Raw genomic sequence first — 27,209 nt, 5'->3', positions numbered from 1 at the left:
ACCCACATTTGACAGATTTGCGCAGTTAGTCATCAGGCTGGTTGAACAAGCTGACTGTCTGCACCTTTCTCTCATATACTGATGTTACGTGTAAATGTGTGTGTGTGTGCGAATAGGTTGGCACAGTGTGTTGTCAGCAGTAATCTAAACTGCTGCTCATCAGAGACATGCTGCGTGTGTGTGTGTGCGTGTTTGTGTGTGTGTCAGAGTTTGTGCCCGTCAAGAAGGAGACAGCGAGGAGCTGCTGAGTCACCATGGCGACTGGCTCGGCAGCCATGTGAGATTATGTTAACACGTTAGAGGCCATGAGTCTGAAAAATGGAACACGCGATCTTGATGGTGCGTTTCTATTTCCCCTTTGTCCCTAAATTTTAATCAAAAAGATTTTTTTTTTCTTTTTCTTTTCTCATGTCCACATAAACTATTCATATTCTGTTATTTCCAGCATCAGAATCACATCCTTATTGTTGGAGGTTTTATGAACAACATGCATTGATGAGACGAAAAGAAGAAAAGCAAGAGGGAGTCCTGATTTTTTGACCGCATATAATCTGTCTGAGATTCGACTGACATGGCCGTCACTTTCAGAGTCAACGTTTCTGAACTTGCTAATAGACTTCAGACACATTTCAGCTGTCTGGATTGGTAGCTCCTAACTCAATTATGCTACTTATCTGTCCTCTGCATCTCCTGGCCGTGTCATCTTAGAAGTTGACTAACACATTTAAAGGAACAGGCTGTCATTTTGGGAAGTACTCTTGTTTCCCATCCAACCACACAGATGACACGGATATTGATCCTTCCATCAGACTGAGGTGGCAATCAAGCATATTCTCCCAAATGGTGGACTGTTCTTTTAGAGCTGACTTGTTTATTTTAAGGGATTATTTAGGTTTTTTATAACATTTTTCTTATTTATGTGGTATTTGCCGTTGTATCTGTTGGTGATGATATGGTTGTACTCATTAAAGCTGGAGTGTGGAACTTTGGTCTCCCCCTTCTGGCAGTGAGAGTAATTACAAAAACACTGTCAACATGCTAACATCATAGCCTACTCTGTCGCTACTGTTATGGCTGTAAAACGGTGGATAAATTGTTTTGGGCATCGCACAATCCCCGCAAAATGACTCATTTCACTATTGGAACTATTGGAACTGCGCGATTAAATGATTTTATCGCTATTCAAGTTAGCAGAGGGCTAACCGGAAGTTAGCCGCTCGGCTGATGGAAGCCTCTGGATGGGATGAATGTATACTGCGTGTTCTCATGCATGCAGCACGTTAGACAAAGTTATTTGGAAGAGAAAATGAAACCGAAGGGTAACATCACCACACAAACTGACAACTGTAAACATTCATCACAGTTTACACACCAGCTTTCTGCTTCAACTTTGACCTACTGTACTTACCGTAGTTCATCTGTGCAATCAGGGATTATTGCTGACATTTTATGTGTTTACTTTCATTTTTACCTCAAAATAAAGGTCATAAAATAATCTGGTCAAGCTGTTTCAACCCGTGTGTCTGTTCGTGTTTCTTGCCCTGTCTGACTGAATTGTAACAAGGTTGCCACATGGCCAGCAATAACTTACATGAGTACAATGTTATCATTACTATTCAAAATGATGGTCAAAACTATGAAACATTAAAACTGCTGAGTAAACTAAATATCTTCTAAATCTACATTCTCTCCTTTATTGGGAATCAGTGCGACTTATAGGTATTTCCAAAGCAGCTTCAATTAAAATCTACTTGAACAATAGCCAGGTATATACCTCACTGATCACACCTACAGTAAATGCTGTTTGAATCTATAAGAAAATATTCTATATTAACTTAATGGTAGCTTAAGTCAAATAATGACATCTTTTAGGAGATTTCCTGTACTTTAGTCTGTTTTGACATCATGTTTGATGACATATTGCTATGCATGCACACAGACACACACATAGACTCTCTATGCTTCACCTGTTGATAATGCACATGTACATCAGCAGTTTAAAATAGAAGAACTCAGCTCTTTAAAGATCCCCATGTTTTAGGACATATAAAAATACTCAGTTTTACCTTCTTTTACTCAGAGTTTACCTTCTTTTTTGGGCTGTCTGGTGTACAGTGAGCTGTCTGAAGACAGAGCTGTCATCATAGAGAGAAAAACATTTATATTTTATTTATCACTGTATCACCGGTGATCAGAGCCAAATTCATTACCAAATTATGACAGTTATCTTTTCAGAATTACAAGAGTACAAACACAACCTGTCATGTTTTGCCACCCACTCACTCATTCTCTCTTTTGTCGTCCTGTCGTGGTGTCTCTGTATCTCTTGAACTGTGAATGAACCTTCCAGTAGTCCGGACATTATAACTGACAGCTGTGGTGTTAGCCACTTGCTGTCCTTGAGTGGACTGAGAGCTGCTGAGAAACTCAAAGTGCTGCTAAAGTAGGGATGTGCTGGGCTGTTTGTCAGGGCACAAGGCAGGATGCACATTAATTTATCATGATTATACAGAGCCACTCTAAATAATACAATCTTCATATTGTCCAGTTATAAATAATGAACATATAAAGTGTCGTGAGCAAAAAAAAATGCCTGGATTATTAACAAGTTGGGAATGTGGTTAGAAATGATGACATTTTTTCTCCAGAGATGTGTGGTTTTGAATGGAGATGATTCTTTATTGCATTTTCAGCTAATAACAGCCTATGAATGCAGGAATGAACAGCTCCTCAGGGCCTCTAACCTCTGCATTCACTGCTGTTACATCATTAGTACAGACTAAGATATTGTACTGTGACTCATCACTGAGCTGACCTTAGATAACATTTCTCATACTGTGGAGCAAAACAGCTGTTTTCTCTTGTGGGGTGGGATGATACTGACATAAAGGATGTGTTTACAGTGGAAATCCCAATAACCATAGTATGTATATGCATCTGTAATTATAATGTTTAATGATTTGCATGTGTATTACCTTCAGTCAGTGTGTATTGACAACTTGAGTCCAAGTGTCTTGCTCTTGCTCAAGCACTTAGAGTACTGATGATGGTGTGGACAACCTTCAGTGGTGAACAAACAATAATCACATCATCACAACGTGTCATGACTGGAGCCACTTCCTCATGTTACTGACCAAAGCAAACCCATACAGTTTAACTACCTGCTTCTGCTGTGGATCAGTGTTTGATGTATGTTTGTCTTTGCACAATCACCATGTAACATATGGGCTCAATTGTCATGGCAGTGCAAAGACGAATACAAGCATCTTGGTGTTTTTTTCACTTTGAAAGGCACTTTTCCCTTGTGTTTTGGTATTTTCAGTGCGATATTATAAAAGTATAAAACACTGTCAAATGGAGAGCTATATTTGGTGGAAATATTCAAATTTAATCTGGGACAAGCTCAGCTGATTTGGTTAAAACTGCTAAAAAGATTCAACAACAGGAAATCTTAAACTGCACATAAAGGGCTGATTTCTACTGACTTTGTGGTGTTTTATGCAACATGTTAGTATTGATGCATAATGTTTCAAACATCCTGACTGACTGTGATTTCTCCTCCTGCATGTTTAAACATGACTTTAATCTGCCACAAAAGCACGAACAGAAAAGAATGCTGCATATTCAGACAAAATATTCACACGAAGATTTGCTGATTTGTGTACAGTGCGATGAGGTGAAGCTGAGCTTAACTTGGGTGATGGTTCATGTTCACTCACATTCAAGCATAAAAATATCATCCACCAAATCTCCTTTATTTTGATGGTACAGTAAAGTGTTTGATTTTGAAAGAGAGAGATAGATAGAGAGAGGGAGAGAGAGAGCTGTCAGTGTTTTGGAGGATGAGATGATTACGTAGCAGATGGTTGAGTTCAGAGAGGGAGAGGTGGCGGATGCTGGAAGCAAGGGATTGTGGGTACAGAGATAGGTTTTTAATCCCTCAGAGTGCAACAGCTGTCTTACCCAACCACCCTTCATCATCACCGTCATCTCTCTCTCTCTCTCTCTCTCTGTCTTTCTTTCTTTCACACATGCACACACACACACACAGCCTTTTACTTGCCACCAGTTACATCATAATGCTTCTGTGTAACAGTGTTTTTTTTATAGATTTATCATGTCAAACTTTGCCACAATTGTATTCTATGTGAAAGCCCTGCACAAATTGTTTATAAATGCTGGTTTGGCTTTAGTCTTTAGTTAATCCATAATGTCGCAGTTTAAGCCTAGTAGTACTACAATAGTAATTTTACTAATTTCATGCAATTTCACTGTAACAAGAGCATTTTACTTTTTTTTTTAAAGTTCTATTCTGATGCACATTAGATAATGGTTCCAAAAGATGTGGCAGTGTTGGTGTTATTATTTCATGGTAAACTGTATGTTAAAACATGAGTTTTTCATATTTAAACCTTTGTCGTATCCAGTTTAAAGCTGCATTGACAGATTTTTTGGGGCAAGTCAGTGAATGCAAAACAATCTGAAAACACGAGACTGACATGAACTGACTGGCATTATAAAGTTGTTAGCCAATGTGTTGGCAAACAGTCGCCTATTTACACCTCCAGCAGACAAGGAGCAACATTATCATTCATTTGGATTGGTGTTTCTGCTACCTGACAAATGGTTTGGTCTCCACCAACTCCTGAGGGAAGTAGCTGGCTTTTTAGCTGCTAGATGCTCCACTAATTTTAGAGCTTTTCACATTAAGCATGGTCATTTGATTTATTGTTAATATAAATTATATTGATTCGTGCAACTTTAAGATAATACAGAGCAATCGGTCATTTATGGTGTACAATTCCAGTTTCTTAAAAGAGGGGATAATCCTTGTTGACAGTCCACCCGGCCTGAAATCTCCTCTGCTATACAAAGCTCTTCCTGGTCCTGTATTTGTGATTATATCCAGTCTAGTGAAGGCTTTGCTGAGGTGCATATGCTTGCTTTACACTTTATTCCCTTCCTGTAGGACTGGGATTATCAAACTGTAAGCAAGAACTGGAAGAATCATCTAAAATATAAAAATATATGTATATATATATCTAAATTCAAGGTCATACAAAGTTTCAGCAACAGTAAAAATGTAGCATTTCTTTGTCAATCATAAAATGAAAACAAAAAAAGTGAGGATTGTGAGGAATGACTGCCCCGGAGACAACAAAGAACACCAACTCCAGGCCACTGAATATTCTGGCTTATGAAACCTCTCCAATGGAGCGATAAATATTGCAGAATAATACGCTAAGAGGGTAATGGAGGTTAGGAAGCTGCTATTTAGGATTGGTTCATTTTTATATGGGAATGATGGAATTATTGAGTGCAGTGCAAGTGTGTGTGTGTGTCTGAGAGAGAGAGAGTGTGTGACTATAAGCCGAAATGTGTGTGTGCTAAACCATGCCCATAATAAGAATTCATGTGTGTTTGGGAGAAACAAAATCAGAGGCAAAAACGGCCAAATAGAGAGTCATTCATAGCTGGAATAGAGTAATAGCGGGAAACAAAGAGTGAAAACAGAAAATCAGACGGTTAAAGAGGTAGAAACTCAAAGTGAAAGTTTGTGTGTGTGTTGTCCACTGTACTGTGTCCTTCCCCTGAAACAATGGCCTACAGTTCCACTCAAGGCCTGCTAACATATACTGTATGTCCTCATACTGGCTACTGGCCACTGTGTGTGTGTGCGTGTGTGTGTGTGTGTGTGTGTGTGTGTGTGTGTGTCTTTGGTACAGTTGCGAGACAATGACAGCTTGTTTGCTGGGAGGGTGGATGGAGGGATAAACAGAAACAGAGGACAGAAAGAAAGAAGAGTTTGTTCAGAGGTCATGCTGTCTAAGTATTGGAACACCGTTTATGTCTCATGTTTGTGGCATTTAGCAGGTGTAGTGAAGAGTATCCCCAACTAAAACCAGTTTTCCAGAAATCACTGGTCAACCAAACGGTGCTGATAGCATGAGGTCTTCTGTTTATTGACAACTAATTGGAAACACAAAACTGATCACTTTTTTTGAACCATGAGATGAGCAAAATTGTCATTTCACATGTTCAATTCTGAAATATTGCACAGTCGACTGAGTTTGTGAAACAGTTTGCAGCAAGCTAAATGTTTTCATTGTTTGTGTGTTTTGCATGTGAAATGAATTTTAGAGGTGGCACAATGGCATACAGTGTCAATGGAAAGATGCAAATAGATGCAAATTTGCCTGGGATGACACAAATTAATGCAAAGACCAAGCCCATGCTAAAAATGTTTCAACCTGGGTGAAAAATTCAAGTCTATCTTGTGGATTAAAGAGTTAAAAGAAGAGAGACTGGAGGGAAAATGACAGAAAGAGTTCAGTCAGAACTCCCACCGACAAGGCTGGTGCATCCATTGCTAGCTAGCTTACAGCTAATGTACAGTTGGTACATTTGGCTGCTAGAGGCACATAAACACGAAGGGGGTCCAGTGGTCAAGGTTTGAATTAATGACGAGAGGTGAAAATCTGCATCGCTCTCGGTCTGAACGACCTTTAGAGCGACCCCTATTTCTTATAATAGTCCATACAGTTCTTAACATTCATACAAACAGCCCATACTGAAATGTCGTTATCTGTATTACTGTATCAAAAGAGTATCAAAAGTACCCTGAACAGTAAATGGATTTCTGTTTGCATCAGGGTGTTATTTATTCATACATATGCCTGACTATCACAGACTGGAAATCATTAATTAGGCCCCCTTTTATTCACCACTGTATCAGGAGAAGCACCCGCTTCAAGTTGTTATCAAAGGGGAGCACCAACACATCTGAAAAAAGCAAACACAACTAACTCTTTCTTGCTTATGGACATATTTAAGTTGAGTTTTGGGGGTTATACTGGGCAACCAACTAAGTATAGTATTAGTCCAGGCAGTGCTTGCATTAGCTAATTGTTTCATTCATCCTTCACAATCAGTGACTAATTTTTCACCTGTTTCGCCACCAACTGACTGGTAACATCCAATCATATTAGTACATTTTCTCTGCTAGTACGCTCATGCCTGTTTGTATGTGTTTATTTGGGGGGGGGATTAGTTCTCCCAGAACAATCCTCGTTGCTGCTTAGTTTCTGTGAGAGCTCCCACAAAGAGAAGAGTCTTCTCCATCAAATCTAACTGTGCAACCTTTTAATATAATATGTGTCTCAGAAAGAAAAACAGTCTTTTTATAGACTCTGCCATGTTTTAAAAGTGGTGAAAATCAATAATGTGCAATTTCCGAGACTAATTTATGTCCACTTCTTTTGTTTTATATCTAGCATACTTAGTCAAAGGATAGGTTTGAAAAATCTGAACCTATCCATTGAATAACATCCATTACAACTTTTAACAAGCATTAATTATAATGCGTTATACCCATGTTAAGTTGTAAATTACTAGTTTGTCAACATTCACCCATGTTTTTGAGCACTTTATTGAATTCAAATTGGTAATTGCTGTGACATGACAATAATGATAATCTTACGAAAGGATTCCTCAGGCTAGCTTGTCTTACTGAAGTGAATAAAGAGAAGAAAACAGAGGAAAGATAAAACATCACACAGCGCAACACATCTCAGTTTCTTCATCTGTCTTCGGTCTGATTTTTATTGTCAGGCTGCATCTGCGATCTGTCTGCAAATTGTGTGAACTGGGCAATCACATCTGTGCTCACCTCAACAGGCTTGTAGAAGGTGTGAAGTCACATACAAATAGTAAGTGTGATGTTCACTGGAAGAACGAAGTTACAGTTTTATGTACACACAGGCAATGTGACTGTCTGACAGTCTGTGAAGCAGAGAGGGTGAAGAAGATAGAAAAGATAGCAATAAGCATTGAAAAATAAAGATAATCACATCTGTCTTTCCTATTTCTCTCTAGTAACAGGACTATGGACCTGAGCCTGCGAGACGCTCTGGGTGGGGGTGGAGGTGGAGTCCAAGGTGGAGCCCCAGCTGAGGCCCTGCTGAAGAGAGACTTTGTGGCCACACTGGAGAAAGAGAGCTATGATGACAAGGTGGGAGAGACAGTCTCCAAGAGCGACTACCGACCCTTGCTGGACGGAAAGGATACCAAGAGTGGTGAGTCGCCACAAGCGTTTAGAGCGTTGAGACTCGAAGGAGTGATGTTTTTCCTTAATGTGATGTTGATCCCTGTAGGGAAGTTCACTTGTGTGGAGGAGGTGAGAGTTGAGTTTGCTGGTAGGCATTTTGAATTATCAGCCGACATTTTGGCATCATAGGGCTTGAATTCAAGTCATCTAGCTGACACTGGCCTCCAGTTTCATGGCGATATCACTGCAGTGTGTGTGTTCGCTGCATTTGCACTGGTCCACGTGGCCATGCTGGTTGTGTTGACCCTTTGTTGTGAATATTCCACCTTCTCTTCCCAGTTATCTCGCCATTACCATGTAATATTACACTAATACCACATAAAAATATAAATTTATTGTTGAATAGCTACAACAGAAAGCACTCTATGTTAGTATATTACATGATAAATTAAAATTTGGTAAATATGTTAATACAAAGTTGATGACATACATGGAATTGACTCACTTCAAAGTCACCAAACTCACCATTCTGTATGCTCCATGTGTTTTAAGTCCCAACAGGTATAGAGATGGTATACAGGCCTCTAATGTTTTAGTATTTAGAAATCATTTTCTACCAGCACACTGCTTACATTTTTCATGCAGTCCTGCTGAATAATATAACATATCTTCTGCAGCTTTCATGAGAACTTAATTGCATAATCAATAACACATGTCACATTTAGGATAGTTGTTTGTATACCCAAGGAGATGGAATTGGCTAAAAAGGTCCTTTAAAGGGGTGCTCCAGTGATTTATTATTGCACTTCTATAAAGTTGGGGGACTTGCAAGAGACACATTTACAAAAAAGAGTGGTCAAAATCAAGGTAGCAAGGATATTCTCAATCTTAGTCCCTAGAATAGATAAAGCTCCAAAAATATAGATCCTACACCTCCCATAATGCAACCCAATAGCATCTTTTGTAAAACTCTTCCTGCCTGGTAAAAAGAAACCCTCATCCCAAGTTTCTAATGCATACTTTCTTTTTTGTTTCCAAGCCCAAGCTGAGACATTTTCTCAGACTTGACAAAACCTTAAGAGCAACAGAAGACATCATACAGTGTTTTCACAGGCTGAGTCATATCCGTCATGACAAGTACACTGACCTTTATGAGTAGAGCTGATTAGATGCCCCAAACAGAAACCAAATACTAATTTAACAATGTTAGAAGCACATTTTCTTAGTGTTTCTCATCAAATTTCTGTCAGCACCTGGACGTAAAAAGGAAGTATTTTCTGAAATGTTACAGATAAACTTCTGTTCAACTGTGATGAGGTTTAAGTACTCCAGACTCCAGTCCGGATCCAGGAACAGAATTTAACTGAGTTTAACCTGAGCAAGACTGCTTTTGATATTAAAAAAGAAAGGTAGACAGTGAAAAACATGCATGTAGGAATGACTGGACTGAAAAATACATGTTCATGTTGCCTGAGGGAAGTAAGAGACTATTGCGTTTGATTTGTGGAAAACTAAAACACTACAACGACACCAAACATGCCTGTTTTGAACAAAACTATCCCAAAAACAGGTAAGAGCCACAAAACTGAACCGGTTGAAGTCATATAAAATTAAACATTTTCAACAGTGAATGCAGTGAAGAACTCATATCGCAGACTCACTAATAAACACTTGCACCAGTGTCTCCACTTTTTATGCTCAAGTTTAAGAGCTTGGTTACACAACTATAGATTGAGATACAGTGAAATATCATCATAATGCACCCTTACTGGACCTTTGATGCGGTTGACACCTAAGACTTGTATTTGAGTACCCCTGCTCTAGATTGTCCACTTTTTATAGTTTTTAAAAATAAAACAATCCAGTGTTATGCTCTGTTGGCTGAACTCATGTGCCAAGATCCTTAGAAAGCTCTGACAACATAATTATATTTAATTGCTATCTCTGCAATGCAAAAATGTCCATGTGACTCAGTCTAATAATGGTTATTTTGTTAAGTGTGAAACTCTTCTGCTTGTAGCTTGAGCCATTAACACAAACTTCTCTCATTGCTATTGGAGTTTATGTAAGTATTAACTTGAACAAAAACAGAACAAGGCAGATCATAGGTATTAGGAACAATACCTTATAGTTGTTATTATAGTAGTACAGTAGTATTTTTTAGTAATATCAGAGTAAGAAACACTGAAATATAATAACTGTCGACAGTGATACTACAGAGATAGGCTTAGAAACACTGTGTTTCACTCTGCTTACCTTTAGCCAGGCTCAGACTTCAGTTTTAAAATCCTAACTGATCTTGAAATCAGGTTGCACCACGCACACTGCTGCTGAGACTTGTGGTCCCACTCAGAAAGTAGTAAAATATTGAAAAATATCAAACATATCAAATATCAACATATCCATTATATTTGAAATTATGAAGTTCTGGAGGTTTAAGATCAGATCTGTAAACCTTCATATTACCAGATAATCTGGACCGAACATTGGTACCAACCTAGGTCTCAGACCAGATTTCTACTCTGATTGTTGGGAGGGGTGAATCAGGGAAAAATTGGCTCAAAACTCCTGTAGTCTGAGCCCGGCTTTGCATGAATGAACTGAACAATGGATAGATGAAAGACAGAAGGAAAATGCATGACAGAAATGAAGAGAGAAGTAATATAGATATGAGCAAACTGGAGGGTTTAATGGAGAGAAGAGTGAAGGATGGAGAGTAAGGGAGTCCTCCTGGTTGGAGAGTTAAATAGAGCAGACACAAAAGCCCTGTAGACACACAGGGATGGATTATTATATAGAGGGGGATTTGTTCAAACTTCAAGGGGAGGGGGGAGTAATTTGTGACTGGACTGGAGTAGTATTTCTGGTCTATTTTAAAGGATATTTACATTCAGTAGTCCCTCTGTGGGCCTGTACAATTGAATAAAGCCCCCTTTACGTCAGTGTGTTCATGTTCAGTAATGATGGGGTCAAGGTGACCACACGTTCATAAATGGCAGTTTAAATGTTTTGCATGTGGTAATGTTTTTAAAATGTAAAATGTGTAAAATTAATGAAAATATTTCAAAGATGTGGTATACATGGAAGTAGTGTGTCTTAAAAATAAGACCTTATTTCCCATAAACCACATTGTTTTTGGTTCCAAAAATCATCTTTCTTCCAGCTCAAAAACTGTTTTTTGACCAATATTCACAAATATGTCTTGTGTCTTCAAGAAAATAATGAAATTAATGCTGCTGAATGTTGTCATTGTCCTGTCATGGTTCTTCAATCTCAACCCAGTCAGTCTAAGAAAAGCCCACTTCTAAGAAATCTCATCTCTCTTATTTTTTGTAAAAAAAACCCAAAAAACTACCTAGTCTAGCTCATTTTGAGTAATTGTATTTTCATTTTCTTTAGAATTCTTCGTTTTCTCTGGTCAGTGACATCTGACAATGTAACTAGTTGTAAAAGTGTAGATATCTGACTGGCAAACCTTTTAGCTGCTTGCGCTAACGTTAGCTTCACAGCACTGAATCCAGGTCAGAACCAGAAATTCAGAACCTTTAGGGTGATATGATTGAAATGATGATATAATGTGCTTTAAAGTCGAACTTGAAGAAGATTCTGACTACTGTTCGCTGTCCACCTGCTGTCATCTGAAATTTAAACCTTTCTTATTTTGCTATTTTAGTTCAGCAGTGTGGGTTGACTTATGTCACTGTAACTTGGTTTTGTCTGTATCCATAAGACTCCATAATCCATAAGTCATTTTTCACCGTTGTAGTTGTAATCTTTGCTGTGTAAAGGCTTGTACAGCGTTCACTCCTCTCTATCCTGCTGTTACATGGCTGAACTCACCGCAACACCTCCACTAGCTCATGGATTCGTCTCCTCTGTTGAGCCATGACAATAGAGTTTCAGCTGGACAGCTAAAGCTAAAACTTTCTATAAAGCTCCATAAGGCAAAGGGAGCTGCAGAGTTGGGTAATATATATGTAGGTTTGCACATTACAGACTACAGACTATTATTTGATACATTATGCTGTTCCAAAATCCTGATTTTGGTCAATTATTTATCCTTACTGTTAGAAAGAAAGTTTCTCACTGATATTATTTATATTAACATTAATTGCAGTACTGCAGTCATCATATATTGATGTGAAATTTAACATACGCTGTCTTAATCAGCCTTTTCCCATGGTTGTTAAAGAGACATGATATATTAATATTTAATGTTGTTTTCAACAGTGTGGGGCACAGCATTATGAAACATATTTTGCGGAGCCTTTGGCTGAATTCAGAACATATAAATCATGTGATCTCAATATCACTAACAGTCAACAGCAGTTCTATAATAATTGTAGACATCTTCTTGTTGGTATCACTGCATAAAATACAGAAACCACAAGCTCCTCAGATAGTACTATGGACCAGGCCAGCAGGGATCCTCACAGAAATGTGTATGCATGTGTGGAAGATTAAGTGTAATTGCTCTGACACTTTGGCCAAGCCTGTCTAGACGTGAATTACTCACTTGAACTTACTAACTGTCTTTATCTCTCAGACTTGTTCTCTTTTATTTTTCTGCCTCTTTCTTGTCTTTTAGACTTCACCTCCAATTGTTCTTTTTGTATTACTTTTTCTGCCATCTCTAGTCTTTTTGCTTTCTCTTTCTTTCAGTCTACCACCTCTCCTCTCTGTCTTTCTCTCTTCCTGTCATTGTTGCGCCGTGTCAGCCTGGAGACAGTGCTGTATTAGCATCATTACCATCATCACACACATACACACACACACACACACACACACACACACACACACACAAACACACACACACAATTAGTACTCTGCCAGTGGCACAGTCTGGTCCAATGAGTTGCATGTTAACCTGTCTAGCTCTACATTTGACATGCAACAGTCCAGAGCTGTAGGGAACCAGAGTTTGGCAACAACTCTATGACACTGGTAGCTGTTGCATGTTAGTCAGATTCCTTGTTTAGATAAGCGTATAAACACAAAAAAAATGTATACGTGATCACTGGCTTATGTGTTCTTGTGATATAGGGCTTCACTGCTATAAAGTGGTGAGGCTAACGACAGATTTTTAAAAAGAAAATGAAAGCAGCAGAGGCTGAGACTTTTAGTCCCTAGTATGGGTAATCTTTCCAGCCCTTTACTCCCTAGTTTCTAATGCAGGCTTCCTGTTAAAACTTGATGTGTCAAGCTCAAGCTGAAATAACTGATGACATCATCTTGGTTACATTTTCAGACTGACAAAGCTTCTCCAGAGCTACAGAGGACATTAAACATTACACATACACATTTTACAGACTGAGTAATACTCTTAGAGACGAGTAAACTGATGTTCATGTGTTAAACTGATGATGTGCCCTTTAAACTCAAGGTTCACGTACTATCTTTCTCCATCTGTCTCTTTCTTCAAGATGGCGTTGGCTCAGTTGTCACAGAGAGACACTGCATAATTTTATATTCTAACAGATTGCACCACATGTAATATTTTATGTAATGTAATTAATGTAATACTCTGTATGGACATTATACTACAGTAAAATTACTGTTGAAATTTTAACTCTTTTTAAAAATCATTGTGTTGTAGCTACTCAGCAGTGAGTTGATGGTTCTTTCTCATATGTTACTGTATCAATAGATTTTAGGGACAGTTTGATTTATATCATAGCTTATAAAACATTCGACAGACTTCCACTTATTTTTTAATAACACATCCAAATCAGAAATACCAATTTCACACTGACACCTTTATGTTTAGTGTCTCACATTATCATCAATATGATGTGGCATGAAAATTAAATGTCTCATGTGATTTGTTTACATAACCTTTTCAAAATTCACCATGCAGATGAGATGGCATAAAGCAACATAGGCCCAGAAATTGATGAGATTGTGTTTATTGGTTTGATATTTATGATGCTAAACACAGATGGCGTATCAAACTGAGTTGCGTGTATATATTTTTTAATCCTTTATGATAAAGCATCAGCCCAAAGCGTTGGGGAGATGGCCCATGCACAGCTGGAATGATAATGATCACCAAAAGCAGGCAGACGTACATCCTCTGGCTGTGTGTGTGTGTGTGTGTGTGTGTTTGTGTTTCTGTGAGAGCTGCAGCTCGACTATTTAAAACACTGGTGACTATACAGGCCTGTAGGCTACATTCTGTATGTACCATATGGGTGTTCTTGTATAATAGTGAGACGTTTTACCGCACATCACATTACACCACAGAATCACATGTGATAAGATGTGAACCCAGGGACCCCTCAAGGATCCATTCTGGTCCCCCTTTTCTGTATATTTGCTTTGTTGAATACTAGTATACAAACAAGTGATAAAAACTTAAGTTTGAATTTAAATATTGCTTTTGAGATGATTTGGTAGTGATTTATTGAAAACAGCTGCTGGAGATTAGAGTTAACTCCTATTAGACAAAGGTTGAACATGTCAAACATTTGTCCAGTGCAACAGAAAGATATACTTTTTCAGATCTTTTCAGACAAATGATATGATTTTCTTGGTTATGATTAATAAAAGTTAGTAGTTTACCGCTACAGTTTGTTTGTAGGCCATTAGCCTCCTTGGTTTTAGTGCTGAAATGATAATTAACCTCTTAGGGCATGGAGGCTGCTGACTAACCATGATTTGTGTATAATTCATTAATTCTTATTTTTCTTATTACTATATTCATATTTTCATTTGTGAATATATTCATGTGATACCTCATTTGAAAGCGTAGAATGTCCTCTTTAATCAGCATGACTGACAGAATTACACAGTTAATTTCTGTTTTCATATTCTTAAACGGCAGCATGTGTTTTTGTTTGTTTCATATAATTGAAAAATGAAATGAATTATTCAGTTTTGGACTGTAGTTAATATAAAAGGGCTCTTGGAGCTTATGATGAGCATGTTAATGTTTTCTCACAAGACACAATCAATAAATCACTTTAATTGATAATGAAAATAACCATTAGTTGCAACCCTACTTAAGGGAATACTGTTAAGCTGAACGCTGAGTGTTGCGGATATGTGCATGCAATGGGAAATTAATGTTTTTTTTATTGAGATTTAACATTGGGATTATGCCAAATAGGGTACAATACTTGGGGAAGAGACACCTTTTTTTATGTAACTGAAGTATTTGCAACCAAACTTCAATTGCAGAGGATCTTTTATGTTCTGGAGGGAGGGTAAAAAAAAATCTGAGTCGACCATTGGAGCTAATATTGAGGTGATAAAGCTGAAAGTGAGGTGCTGGGAGATCCCTGTGTTTCTTGCTATATACAGTATATCAGAGTCAAGAGTTCAATGCGATGAGTTTTATTTTTCCAGTAAAATTTGTTGAGGGCATCATCCAGCTTGAGGAACTCTAGATAAAATGCTATTTGTTGAAAGGCACAGAGCTTTCACAGCTGCCTCACTGTTTGTAACTCAGTATGTTTAAAATGGATATAATCCCATTTATCCTTTCAATTTAGCGTACGAAAAAGGATGTGTCATCCACATCCTGCTGTGAACCTTTACTGAATAATGAATGTGTTATAGTGAATACAGTATATACACTTTAATCTGTTGGCAGTGACAGTACAACAATAATGATTACAATAATCTGATATGACCGCAGGTGAAATATATTCTGTATTAATATAAAACATTTCTGACATAATAGCTTGCCAGACTGACATATTGGCATATCTACTTGGATGCTCAGGGTACATGTCAGAATCACTACCAGTCAATGAGATCTATAGTCTGAGACAAGGGAGTGTCTCCCACTGTTTTTTTACCATCTCTCTCTGCTTTTCTTTTTCATCTTTCACTTCCATTTGACCCTCACTCTCTTTTATTTTCTTCATCTGTCTCTTCCTTTTATATTTGTTTACTCATACTCATTCTTCCTCTTTGTCTCTCTTCTTCTCATTCCTGTCTTGTCTGGTGCCTTGTTTATCTCTGTCTCTTGAATTCTGCAGTGGGAAGTGTTGTGCTTTTCCCCTCATCATTTATTAATGTGGAAGTTGTGAAGTCATGTGAGGCTGCGGCTGTGATGCAGGACTTAAATAAGCCTGACTTCTGTGATGTGAACTGAATGGGGAAGCCAAAAACTCATCTGTCTTCAATGTCTGTACAGGCGAGACCTTTAGTTCTGTCCAATTTTCTTCCTCAAACTCATTTTCACCTTCACTATTGCTAATATATAAAAATAATCAGTTTTTTTTCTCTCTGAAATGAAGTAGCATTTCGTGATAAGGCAGATGGGAATTTGTTAATGCTCTTGCTTGTTCTTAAGAAGTTTTTGCGGTTAAGGTCAGAGTCTGACATTCATAAGGAGGAAAGCCAATTTTACCTCCTTCTTAAATCCTTAAAGTGTTGTTTTCTTGACAGTTTTACAGTTCAGTAAAAAAATATTTCAGTTTGTTTTTAATGCAAATCCACTCATTACAAGTATTTTCTAAAATGAAGTGTCATTTTTCCTTTTCCAGTACAGCAACCTGTTTTATTCTATCTTGTTTGAAGATAGACAACCACTCATTGGAAAGAGGCTGCAATAACTTCTTACCTCACATTTCATAAGAAAGTAGAGTTTTTAGTTTTAGTCAGTTAGTTTTTCACGTCATAAATGACATGATAACAGATAATGGAAATGTTTTTGCTGTATAAAATGCAGAGATCGAGTGTGTGGGGAACCATTTTAAAGATGGGAGAGCAGGGAGCACATATGATGGATGGTGATACGAGCTATTTGTTTTCAGTACAGAATGCAGACATCAACATGGGGCAAAATGTCCCTCCCATTGTTCTTATATATTATGTACTCTCTAATATCTTTATGAAAATCTTATTTTTGGCTTTTCCTGAAACAGTAAGAGTGTGAATAAGTTTCATCCTACATCCAGTGCCGCAATTGTAATCAAATGAGCACATTATGTAGTTTTTATATGTGTTGATATCTTCAGAAAATACAGATTTCTTTGTGTTCATGTCATGGTAGCGTCCAGTTACGTAGCATTCATGGTGATGCCAGGCAACAACTCATTTATCCACATACGTGCAAGTCAGTTTGGCTTTTTTATGCTTTTAAGTTGACCCAGATTTGAATGGAGTGAAGTTGAGTTTTACACTGGGCCTCTGTAGCAGCAGAGAGGAAGTAAAGTCATACTGCAGTCTGCTGTTGTTTCTATCAGGCTGGGATGGAGCTGTGTTTGCTGAGGCATGATAACACATCCCTGCAGTGTGTGTGCTTTCATTGTACATATGTGTGATCGAGGTAGAGGAGAGAGAGAGAGAGAGAGGAGCTCTGCATTAACAAATGCTTTCTTTCTCTCAGTCTGTGTGTGTGTGTGTGTGTGTGTGTGCGTGTGTGTGGTTGTGGTCAGCAGAGACACAATGACTCTGCAGTAGTATCTGAGGCATTCTGCTTTCCTGAGTGCAAGGGTCTGCACTTTAAATGCAATGTGTGTGTGTGTATTACAGTCCACTGCAGTAACATGTGACTGCAGTGTATTGCAGCTTCACACACATGCAGTTCTGGTGAGGTCATCTTTCTCTCTCACACACACACACACACACACACACACACACCTTGGCTGTCACTGCCAATAATTAGGATGTGTGTGTGAGTGTGCTGAGTTCAGCAGCTATGTTGAAGTGAATATGGAAGTGAAGCTTTTACAGAACACACTGACTGATGGATGAAGCAGATGTGACATCCTGAACCACTGAGACAGACACAAAAGTTTAGTTTGAGAGTTTGTCACACAATGGGAGAGTCCCTGCAGTGTACTGTAATAATGAACTCCATAATAGGCCTACATGGGATGTCATCTTAAAGGGACAGTTCAGGTTTTTTGACACAAGGTGAGTGATATGAATACTGGATATTGTGTTTACTTGTTTTTTAGTGTGTGACAGTTTGTTTAGTCTGGTTATGTTGTTTGGGTTTTTTGTTTTAACAGTGTTTATTCTGCCTGGCCAGGTGTCTCTTGAAAAAGAGATTTTAATGTCCCACAAGACTTTTAAATAAAGGATAGAAGAAGATATTAGTGACTCACTGATAGCTAATGTAGGCCAACTTACACATTACATATTACATTTAAAAAGCAATCACATTACTTAGTATTATTAATAACTCAACAACTAAAGTAATAAGTTACATTACTTGTTACTTTACTTTCGTTACTAACCCATTAGCTCTGTCACACACAGAGCTATAAGACAAAAACATTTCATATCACAAGATCACATGTAATAAGGTCGTAACAAACCATAACATTACATTATATTACACTCGTTTGTCAGATGCTTTTGTCCAATGTGACTTACTATAAATGCGTTCAGAACAAGAAAAGTGTAAAACAGTTCACAACTATTTGTTGCTACAGTAAATTCTGAAGGTACAATGTGTCAGAGACAGGTCGGTTTAGGTGAAATGTATGATTATAGTGCAAAACATAATTATATAAAGAGCCTGTACCTCCCAGAGGTCCCACCGGCTTCTCATTCTGTCAGTCACACTAAGAGGATTTGCATCATGTATTCAATGGCCATGGGATTGCCACATTATTACAGAGCATCTGCAGTGTGTTGTTACTCTGTTAACGGTTGTCAAGGACCATCTACACTCAGAGGAAAGAATAATTCACCTGAACATCTTTGTCTTTCTCTCTTCTACTCCACTCTGTTTCTGTTTCTCTCCTTTTGTTTCTTTCCCTTCATTTACTCATGCTCTGATGTCATGCATCTATCAGTTTTTTCATCCTTTCTCTAATAAATCATGATTTTGTTCTGGCTCATTCTAGTGAAGGGTGCTCACTCTCTGTTTATCCCACCATCCATCACCTTAACACTGATAAATTCACCTTACCCTCTCCCTCTATCCCCCACCTGCTTTCCACAATATATACATGCATTTCCCTTTCTGTCATGTACCAATCTGCTGCATTCTCATAACAAATGTAATATTAGCATGATCCAGGTGTGGGTTTTGATTTTTTAGAAATATATAGACATCTCTAGAAATATATATATATATATATATATATATATATATATTTGTTTTGAAACATACTCTTTCATTGAAAGTGCATTTTAAGATGGTCTTTTAATAGCCAGTATGAACAGGTGGAATGTTTACAGAAAAGAGGAAAAACCTCTTTCAGTGATCATATGGACATACTTGAAAAAATGTGAGCCTATCCTTTAAAGCTGGAAACAGTGGGGCTATGGGAGATGTGTAATTTATTTGTTTTAGCACCAATAACATCACAGTAAGAAAGCAACTACCAATCATCCACACCATGGTTTCATTTAATTTCAGCAGTTACACCAACATAAAGCAATTCATGTGAGAATTATAGATTCATGTTTAAAATACACGTTCATCAGTCATCACTCATCAATATCTGTACCTCTGTTATCTATCTATCTATCTATCTATCTATCTATCTATCTATCTATCTATCTATCTATCTATCTATCTATCTATCTATCTATCTATGTATCTATCTATCTGTCTATCCTCTGCTATCTATCTGTCCCTCTTTCTCTTTGCCTCACCCTTTTCTCTGCTGCTGCTGCTATTTGCTGCCTTCCTCACCTCTCCCTCACTTTTCAACCCTCTCCTCTTTCCAGTCCGGTCCAGCCCCCCTCCCCTCCCTCGCTCTAAGTGCTTGTTTCTCTCCAGAGACAGTGACAGCTGTGACTGAGGATGGGATGATGTAGTTTGACACTAACCTCCCCTGTCCTTGACTCAGACAGCGAGAGTAGAACGACTTTAGTGTTAGCAACATACGCACGCAAATATTAGCTGCATGAAACTGGGGCAAAAACTAATCACACAAAACTACAACCTGGCTCATGGCATTATTAATAGGTATATCACAATTGTTTGCACTACAATTACAAGTCAAAAGAACCGATTAAGGAGCTCTGTCATTCATAACAAGTTTGCTGTTGCCTTGTGAAAAATAGCAACATTTAACTTAAAATAAATAGAATTATTTAATATTGACCTTATTGCCCAACTGTAACTGACCCATATGATGTTGATCTAAGTATAGCAGCAGCAGGTCAGCCCAGAGGCTGACTGTCATCATCTGGAAGTTGTAGTCTTACTGTGATCTTAAGTGCAGTTTGGTCCATTTTAGGTGGTTGGTATAACCAAGTCATCACTTCGGTGCACTTCAGCCATCCCCAAACCACTCCAGAGGCATGGCACAGCAGATACTCCTGCACTATGACCTCTGTGATTCAGCATCTTCCAGAAATGTAATATTGTATTTCTATGGAATTGGAGGACTTGTATGAGACAGATTTTAAAAGGGAATGATCAAGATCAAGGTCCAAGGTAACTCTGATGACATCACCAGGGTGGTTTTCTCAGGCTTGACCAAGCTCCTCCAGAACCGCAGAATACATCTGTTTTCACTTGCTAAGTAGATTACTCATGATGAGTAAACTGATTGCGATGGGTTCCTGGGGATGGGTTAATTTACTGTACTTGTCAGATATGTTAGTCACAGTCCAGCTTATATTTGATTGAGTATGGGTGAGCAATATGAAGATGTATATTTATCTGCAATCAGAGATTTTGCCATATCATGGCCGCTATCACTTTAACGTCTTGTATTAGGCCATTGTGGGCAATTGTGCAAATCAATGAGCAGGTCTGCTTTTTGGCAATATTGGATTTTTATATGATTTGTGCATCAGTGTGATAAAGTACCTGGATTTGTCATGTACTTGTGTCACCAAAAAAAGACCAAAACCAACAACCGTGTTTTCTCTTCTGGTGAATGTGTGTACAAGAAAGGAAACACACTGATAACCAATAGAGTTGGGAAGTGGAAGGAGCTATTTCAGATGCTCCTGGTTTTGGAAGTAAAAATCCTGTTAATTTTTCCATAGACAATGTTACGTTATTCACAGTTGGAGCACTTCTACGACCTCTCCGGTTAAATCATCAGTACAAAAGATGAACAACTGCGTTAGAGAATATCTGGTTCTTTGCTAAAAAGTCAAAGACTGTGTACATAAAAATTTGGGGTAGAAGTTAACTGCGACTCTCAAAGTGCATTTCAGCAAGAAACAGCCAATCACGGAGCTTAAAATTTGGTCACATGTGTCACTAATGGTGGGCAGAAGCTAAAGATTACTGATTTTACAATCTACAGTTAGCCAGTTCACTTCTAATTTCTGATTCACTTTTGAGTGAATTCAGCAGCTATGGCTATTATTTACAACTTCAGGTATTGTAGTATTCTTAGCCATCCACCATGCCAAAGTCACAGCCAAAACTGGTGGTCATAATATAAACCTATAGGATCCTTATAGTATCCAGGAGAGTCCTGAGTTTCTATGTTCAGTAACATTGAGGAGATTGTTTAAAGAAATATTTGAAATGGGAATACAGAATGGAGAAAAACACTTCCAGAACCTGTGGCCCCTACAATTTCACATTTCTATTGGACATCTTTCTGGACTTCTGGGGAAAAGCTATGAACCCAAATGACTATTGAGGGGAGTGAAGCTGAAAGGAATCATCACCTGACATTTCTCTCAAAGCCTTTTTTGTCAGATATAACTTCCGTGTTAAGACCTAAGTACAAAATAGCGTGCGTGCGTACTTTAACAGTATAGTTTGGGGCACGCTAATTGTATTGTTGACTGTATACAGATACCAGGCATGTCTGACTGATATGCCTGGTATCTATGAAGAAAACCCTTTTAAAAGCATTTGAAACTTCTGTCTTCAAATTCACATTCTGAATAGAAGATACAAACCTCTGCCTCTAGCCTCGTGCTTCTTTTCTTAACCGTTGTCCTCCCCTTCTCTATCAATGGAATATGATTTAACGTGATGAACTAAATGGAGAAGGTCAACTTTTCATCTTACCAAACACTAAAGGACATTAAGTACTCAGCAATGACGTGACTTTGCAATCTTCAGCACAGTGGTTAGCCTTTCAAACTGTATTCCTTCAAACTACAAAATGAAAGCTATTTTTGTGGTGGTTCCCCACTTGTATGTTTTGACTTGTTACTGCTGGCAGAAAGTTTGAAAGAGCTTCCAGTCCAGTGATGCAGAAATGCCATAAAAATACAGTTTGAAAAAAAGAAAGTGTTTGACCTTGAGGCTTGATACTGGCTGCTGTCCTCAGAGGACTGTCTGGGTTCTGACTGTGCAGGCACGCACGTACTGTATGTGTGTGTGTAAGTGTGCGTGTGTGTGTGGGGATGTCTAAGAGAGAGAGAGAGAAATAGAACAAGATCAAAAAGTAATGCGACACGAAAAGAGCAAAGTTTTTACACTCAAAGCACATCTGGCATTCAGATTATAGCTTATTCATTCGTTCATTACAGTGAGACAATCATACGTAGAAAGGAAGTTGAAATGATTGGGAGTAATTAATTCATTTGTTTATGGTATTGCTAATGAGTCAAACTTAAATTGGTAGGTATTTATTGACATTTAAATAATTTATGACACCTTTAAACAAATATGGTAGGACCTAAATGTTCATCTAAGCTTGTGTGTTTCTGATATTTACATGTATATTCATATTTACTTGCATATGCAGCAGGAGAGAAAGCAAGAGAACAAGGAATACAAAGAGATGCGTGGTGACATTAAACAGTAATGAAGGGAAACATGACAGAGAAGGAGACTCTGACAGCTGAGGAGTGATCAGAAAGGAGAAGAACTAGATGGAGAAAGAACTGTGTGTGTTTGTGTGTTTATGTGTGTGTGCTTTCAGCTGAATATAAATTCAGCAATTCACAGAAGTCTTATGTTTATAAACCCAAAAATGGATACGACCATAAAGAAACACTTTTTCTCACAAACACACTCCAGTGTGTCTAAACTCGTTAATGCAAGCTTCTTAATTATTCATGGTATCCACCAATACAGTGATATTGGCCCAATTCCAAAAATGTGTGTCCTCATTTCCCCTGAATACATTTGATAGCTGAAAAGCTTTTTTAGCTTGAGTGTAAACCACCACATCTTTGTATAACTGTTGGGAACTTTTCACGAGCAGATATACACGGAGCATCACAGTCAGTCATTGCTTTCAGGGTAGGCCACCCCCTTGTATTTCAGGACCATGGACAGATGCATATTGTGTAATACTTGCTGTGTTGCAGCAACAGGCTGATGCACAGGAGATAAATTATGATCCCACTGTACATATAAAGATTCCAACAGGAATTGAGAAAGGCTCAATTTTCTATTTCAGTATCTTAACTGTTGAGTTTTTGGGGCTTTTGAAATGTCTTTTTATGGCAGTAATAGCAGAGGTTGATGATATTAAAGGAAACAAAGTTGTACCTGAAGCGGAGGAACTGAAGGACGTTGGTGATTAACACAGAATTACCAAAGGAAGTTGAATGGCGGATAAAATTAAAGTGCTGTTTTAGGTTCCGGGCTTCTGAATCAACACAAGAAACAAGATGATGATGAAACGAGATGGAGAAACAATTAACCAAAAAGACCTTTTTTAAATGGGTTGAAAGAGCAGGGACATCATCCTCCTACAGATCTAGCTACATCCTTGAAAAATAGTGACAGAAAAATAAAATTAGGAACAGGCACAGATGAAACTGACACAGGTTGCTATAAATGGATTTACAGAAATAACCCTTAAACTGGCATATTTCTTCAGTTGTTGTGAAAAGAAGAACATTCCCCCAACACCAAACGGAACTGAGCTACTATGAAGAAAGTGACAGGCTGAATGAATGACATGAAACAAAATGGTGATTCAGTCTGATTATCAAGCCAACAGGGAATACCTTATTATTATTATTATTATTATTATTATTATTATTATTATTATTATTATTATTATTATTATTATTATTATTATTATTAATAATAATAATAAGCATGTAGAGTCAGGACCGGTGGGATAAGGAGGTTAATGCTTGATTGAACTGATGCAGAGAGGAAAGAAATGTTACTGACATACACACAACTAAAAGCAGCACTTACATAATCTAATGCACTCCATTACAATAGCTCTTTGTAAAATATCGCATAGTAAAGATTAAACTGTTTTCATTGGCACTGTGTCAGAGACATTTTTGTTGTGATTCTGCACTCGAAGTGAACAAGTGAGGTAACTGGTCTCATTATATTGCAAGCTAGCTTTTGAATGTTTAATGATTAAGTGGTTGTCAATGAGACAATATAATGAGTAGTACTTAACTACAATTTGATGGTATTATTTAGTTAATAGCGTACTTTAGTTATCATATTACTTGATATTATATATAGCCAAGTCTTGTGTGCTGCTTTGAAGCTAATGCTGGCAGTGCCAGTCTTCCCTTCAGCTGATGGATTACATCATCCATACGGAGCTAAGGAACTCATCATCCACCCCTTACTTCTACCGTTACTACTTATAATAATACTAATGATAACAATTTATTTGATTTATGATATTTATTAATAGTGTGAGTATGTCTGAGTGTGTTTTGTGTGTGCGGTATGAGAGCCTCAGCAGTTGGCACACATGCATCAATCCTCCAAGACTCATCCGCCAAAAGCAAGCGTTGCCTAGGGAACCACAGATGCTGTCGTCCTCTTCTTGCGTAACCATGGTGATAGTCCTTTCAGCGACGTGTTGTGTCTGCTTGCCTCACTGTCAAAAGATGTATACACACACACACATACACACACTTACTTGAAGGCTGGAGAGGCAGGTTTTGGGAAATGGGACCTGTTTGATGGGCAAACAGCTGACAGAGCAGAGGGCCAGACAGACAGATTCAGGATCAGTTTTTAATGTGTCTCACTGTGTGGAGTGTTTAGCCTGCAGGATACTGAATGAGTTTGACAGCAACATGTAGGCCATGTGCAATAGGCTGGGGTTTATATGATAACTTTTTTAAATGTTATATCTGAGTTTGTCATTAGTAATCTTGGCAATGAAAAGCTTGTAGCACAACATGATGAAAGGAGGAAGATATTTTTGTACAGGGGCAACATGTTGTGTGGGAAAGTTATTGTGACGTTTAAAAATAAAGAATGTAGCAGCATTAACAGATCATGTGAATCATGATGTTTTTATATATTGATTGGTGCTGATGGTGATATGATGTGTTTTTATCTCCTTTAGGTCCTGGGATGATGTCATCGACGACGTTATCAGGGGGACGCCAAGATCCACCGGGACAGCCTGCCTTCAGCTCTGACTACCTGTCTGGTGAGGGTTTGGGGGAGTGCCGATTATATTTTCCTTCTTCAATAATTTTTGTTTGAATGAAATTATATGCAATGTTGAACAAAATGCAAGTGTGAAGCAAACAGAACAACAGAGAGAAAATGAGAGAAGCTGAGGGAGCTATTGTAACTGACTAGCATTAGCCCCAGATGGTCCAACTAGCAAGTTAGCGGTCAGCTCGCCAGCTACAGCACTTAACCAACTGCAAGTAGTAACTACATCACCAAGCTTCCGGTCCAAACCACATCAAGTGGACGAGGGAATGTCACTTTGTAGTGTGACGGCGACCACACCATGGCTTCACCATACAAGTTTGTTACAAAGTAGAGTTAAGATACACCTCCCCCAAGCAGGTATAAGTCAATCCTTATTAACTTTCATCATGGTGGAACGGTTAGAACAATTTTAGAGACTAATATTAGAAGAGGGAGAAGAAAATATCTTTTTGCTATTTATACTAGGGGCTTATTATCTGTGACAGACTACAACCTCTTACATATATGATGACACTGATATGAACACTTTGTTTTGTGCTATACAGTTTATTTGGATTAGACAAGGGCACAAGTGTGATTCTATGTTGTGTTCACTTGAGATGGAAATGAGACTGTATCCAATGTTGGCTTGTTCACAGCATACATTATTTACACTTTAATTAAGTCTGTTGCAGGTCTCTTAAGTCTCTTTCTGTCCCAAATTACCTGAATGATGCTCCACGTGAAACACTTCCTGCAACAATGTTTTGATTGTGGTCGGCTTAGTTAAGTTATAGTGTAATTGGAGTATATATGGTGCAACTGAAAAAAAGTTTAGTGTTAAACTGACTTAACTCTCAAACTCAGGATCAAACTTATGTTCAGCTGATGCAACAGGCTGCAGGGTATTTTTTTTTTTGTGCAGAGGGTTGTAGTGCCCTCTATCAGTCAATATCAAAACCATACTTATGGGTGATGATACATTTGGACAGTTTTCCATGTGCTCGAAATTCTGTATACTCTCAAGAATTAGCTCAAAATATTGACAGTGACTTAGCTGGTTCATGACCAGTATAAATACTCAACAAACAAACAAGAAATATTTTCTTATCCAGTTCTCACCACAAACATATGTTACACTAAATGTTGTTCTAGTATGAACCAAATTTCCAAAAATAACAGTTATTAACAGTAGTTACAGAAATGTACAAAACAAAGTTACATAATCAAAACAGTGTCTGTGGGTAAACTGTGCATGTGGCAGTAGCATGCCAAGGAAAAATTTGCATATCAGCCTTGCAAAAAAAAAAAAAAATATATATATATATATATACATATATATATTCTGGCATTTTTATGAATTGTTTCAATTCATGCGCACATTTAAAATGCAATGATAAACAGGTGAATATTTTATATTCTATCCCACTGCTTCATTTCTTTCTGCTCGTCATCTCCTCCCACTCATTCTGCTTCTCTCTCCAACTCCCTGCCCCCTGCCATCTCCTCTGATTTTCTGATTTTTCTTCCCTTGATCACACTTGTTTTTCTCTCTCTCCTTCTTTCTGTCCATCTGCCTGGTGCCTGTCTATCTTATCTGTCTGTCCTTCTGTCTGTCTGTCTGTCTGTCTGTCTCTCTACCTCTCAGGTCCTACGATGGGCGGGATGACAGACCAGTGGAGCCAGAACAAGACAAAGGACAGCAGCATGCCTGACTCATTTCTAGGTCCACTTCACTTTGTCACCTCCTTTTGATGGGTTAATTTAGTAGAAATCATGGATAAACATGGCTTAAGGACTCATTAAATATGGTTTGATGATTATCTGAATCTAGCTCTGGGGAATTATTTTACTTTTAACCATAGATCTTGTGTTTCTGTGTGCATGTAGAAAATGCATGAATTATTTTAACTTCATTTTTGAAAAATCTGTTTTTTTTGTTTGTTT

The 27,209-nt window shown here is 38.0% G+C and overlaps 1 protein-coding gene across 8 annotated transcripts in view; it reads left to right on the top strand.

Annotated features, from left to right (window-relative positions):
- map4l (microtubule associated protein 4 like) overlaps positions 1–27,209 on the top strand; it is a 105,526-nt gene that overhangs the window by 9,771 nt on the left and 68,546 nt on the right. For all 8 annotated transcript variants that reach the window (XM_044367339.1, XM_044367337.1, XM_044367336.1 and 5 more), the window contains exons 2-4: positions 7,876–8,075; positions 25,183–25,269; positions 26,911–26,988. In XM_044367339.1, coding sequence (XP_044223274.1) covers positions 7,886–8,075; positions 25,183–25,269; positions 26,911–26,988 — 355 coding nt within the window. In that variant the 5' untranslated portion in view covers positions 7,876–7,885. The remainder of the gene's footprint in view (positions 1–7,875; positions 8,076–25,182; positions 25,270–26,910; positions 26,989–27,209) is intronic.

This window comes from Thunnus albacares, chromosome 12, assembly GCF_914725855.1.
Source record: "Thunnus albacares chromosome 12, fThuAlb1.1, whole genome shotgun sequence".
In the NCBI taxonomy this organism is placed as follows: domain Eukaryota; kingdom Metazoa; phylum Chordata; class Actinopteri; order Scombriformes; family Scombridae; genus Thunnus; species Thunnus albacares.
The sequence above is the reverse complement of the archived record's forward strand: the minus strand, read 5'-3'. Positions and strand labels throughout refer to the sequence as shown.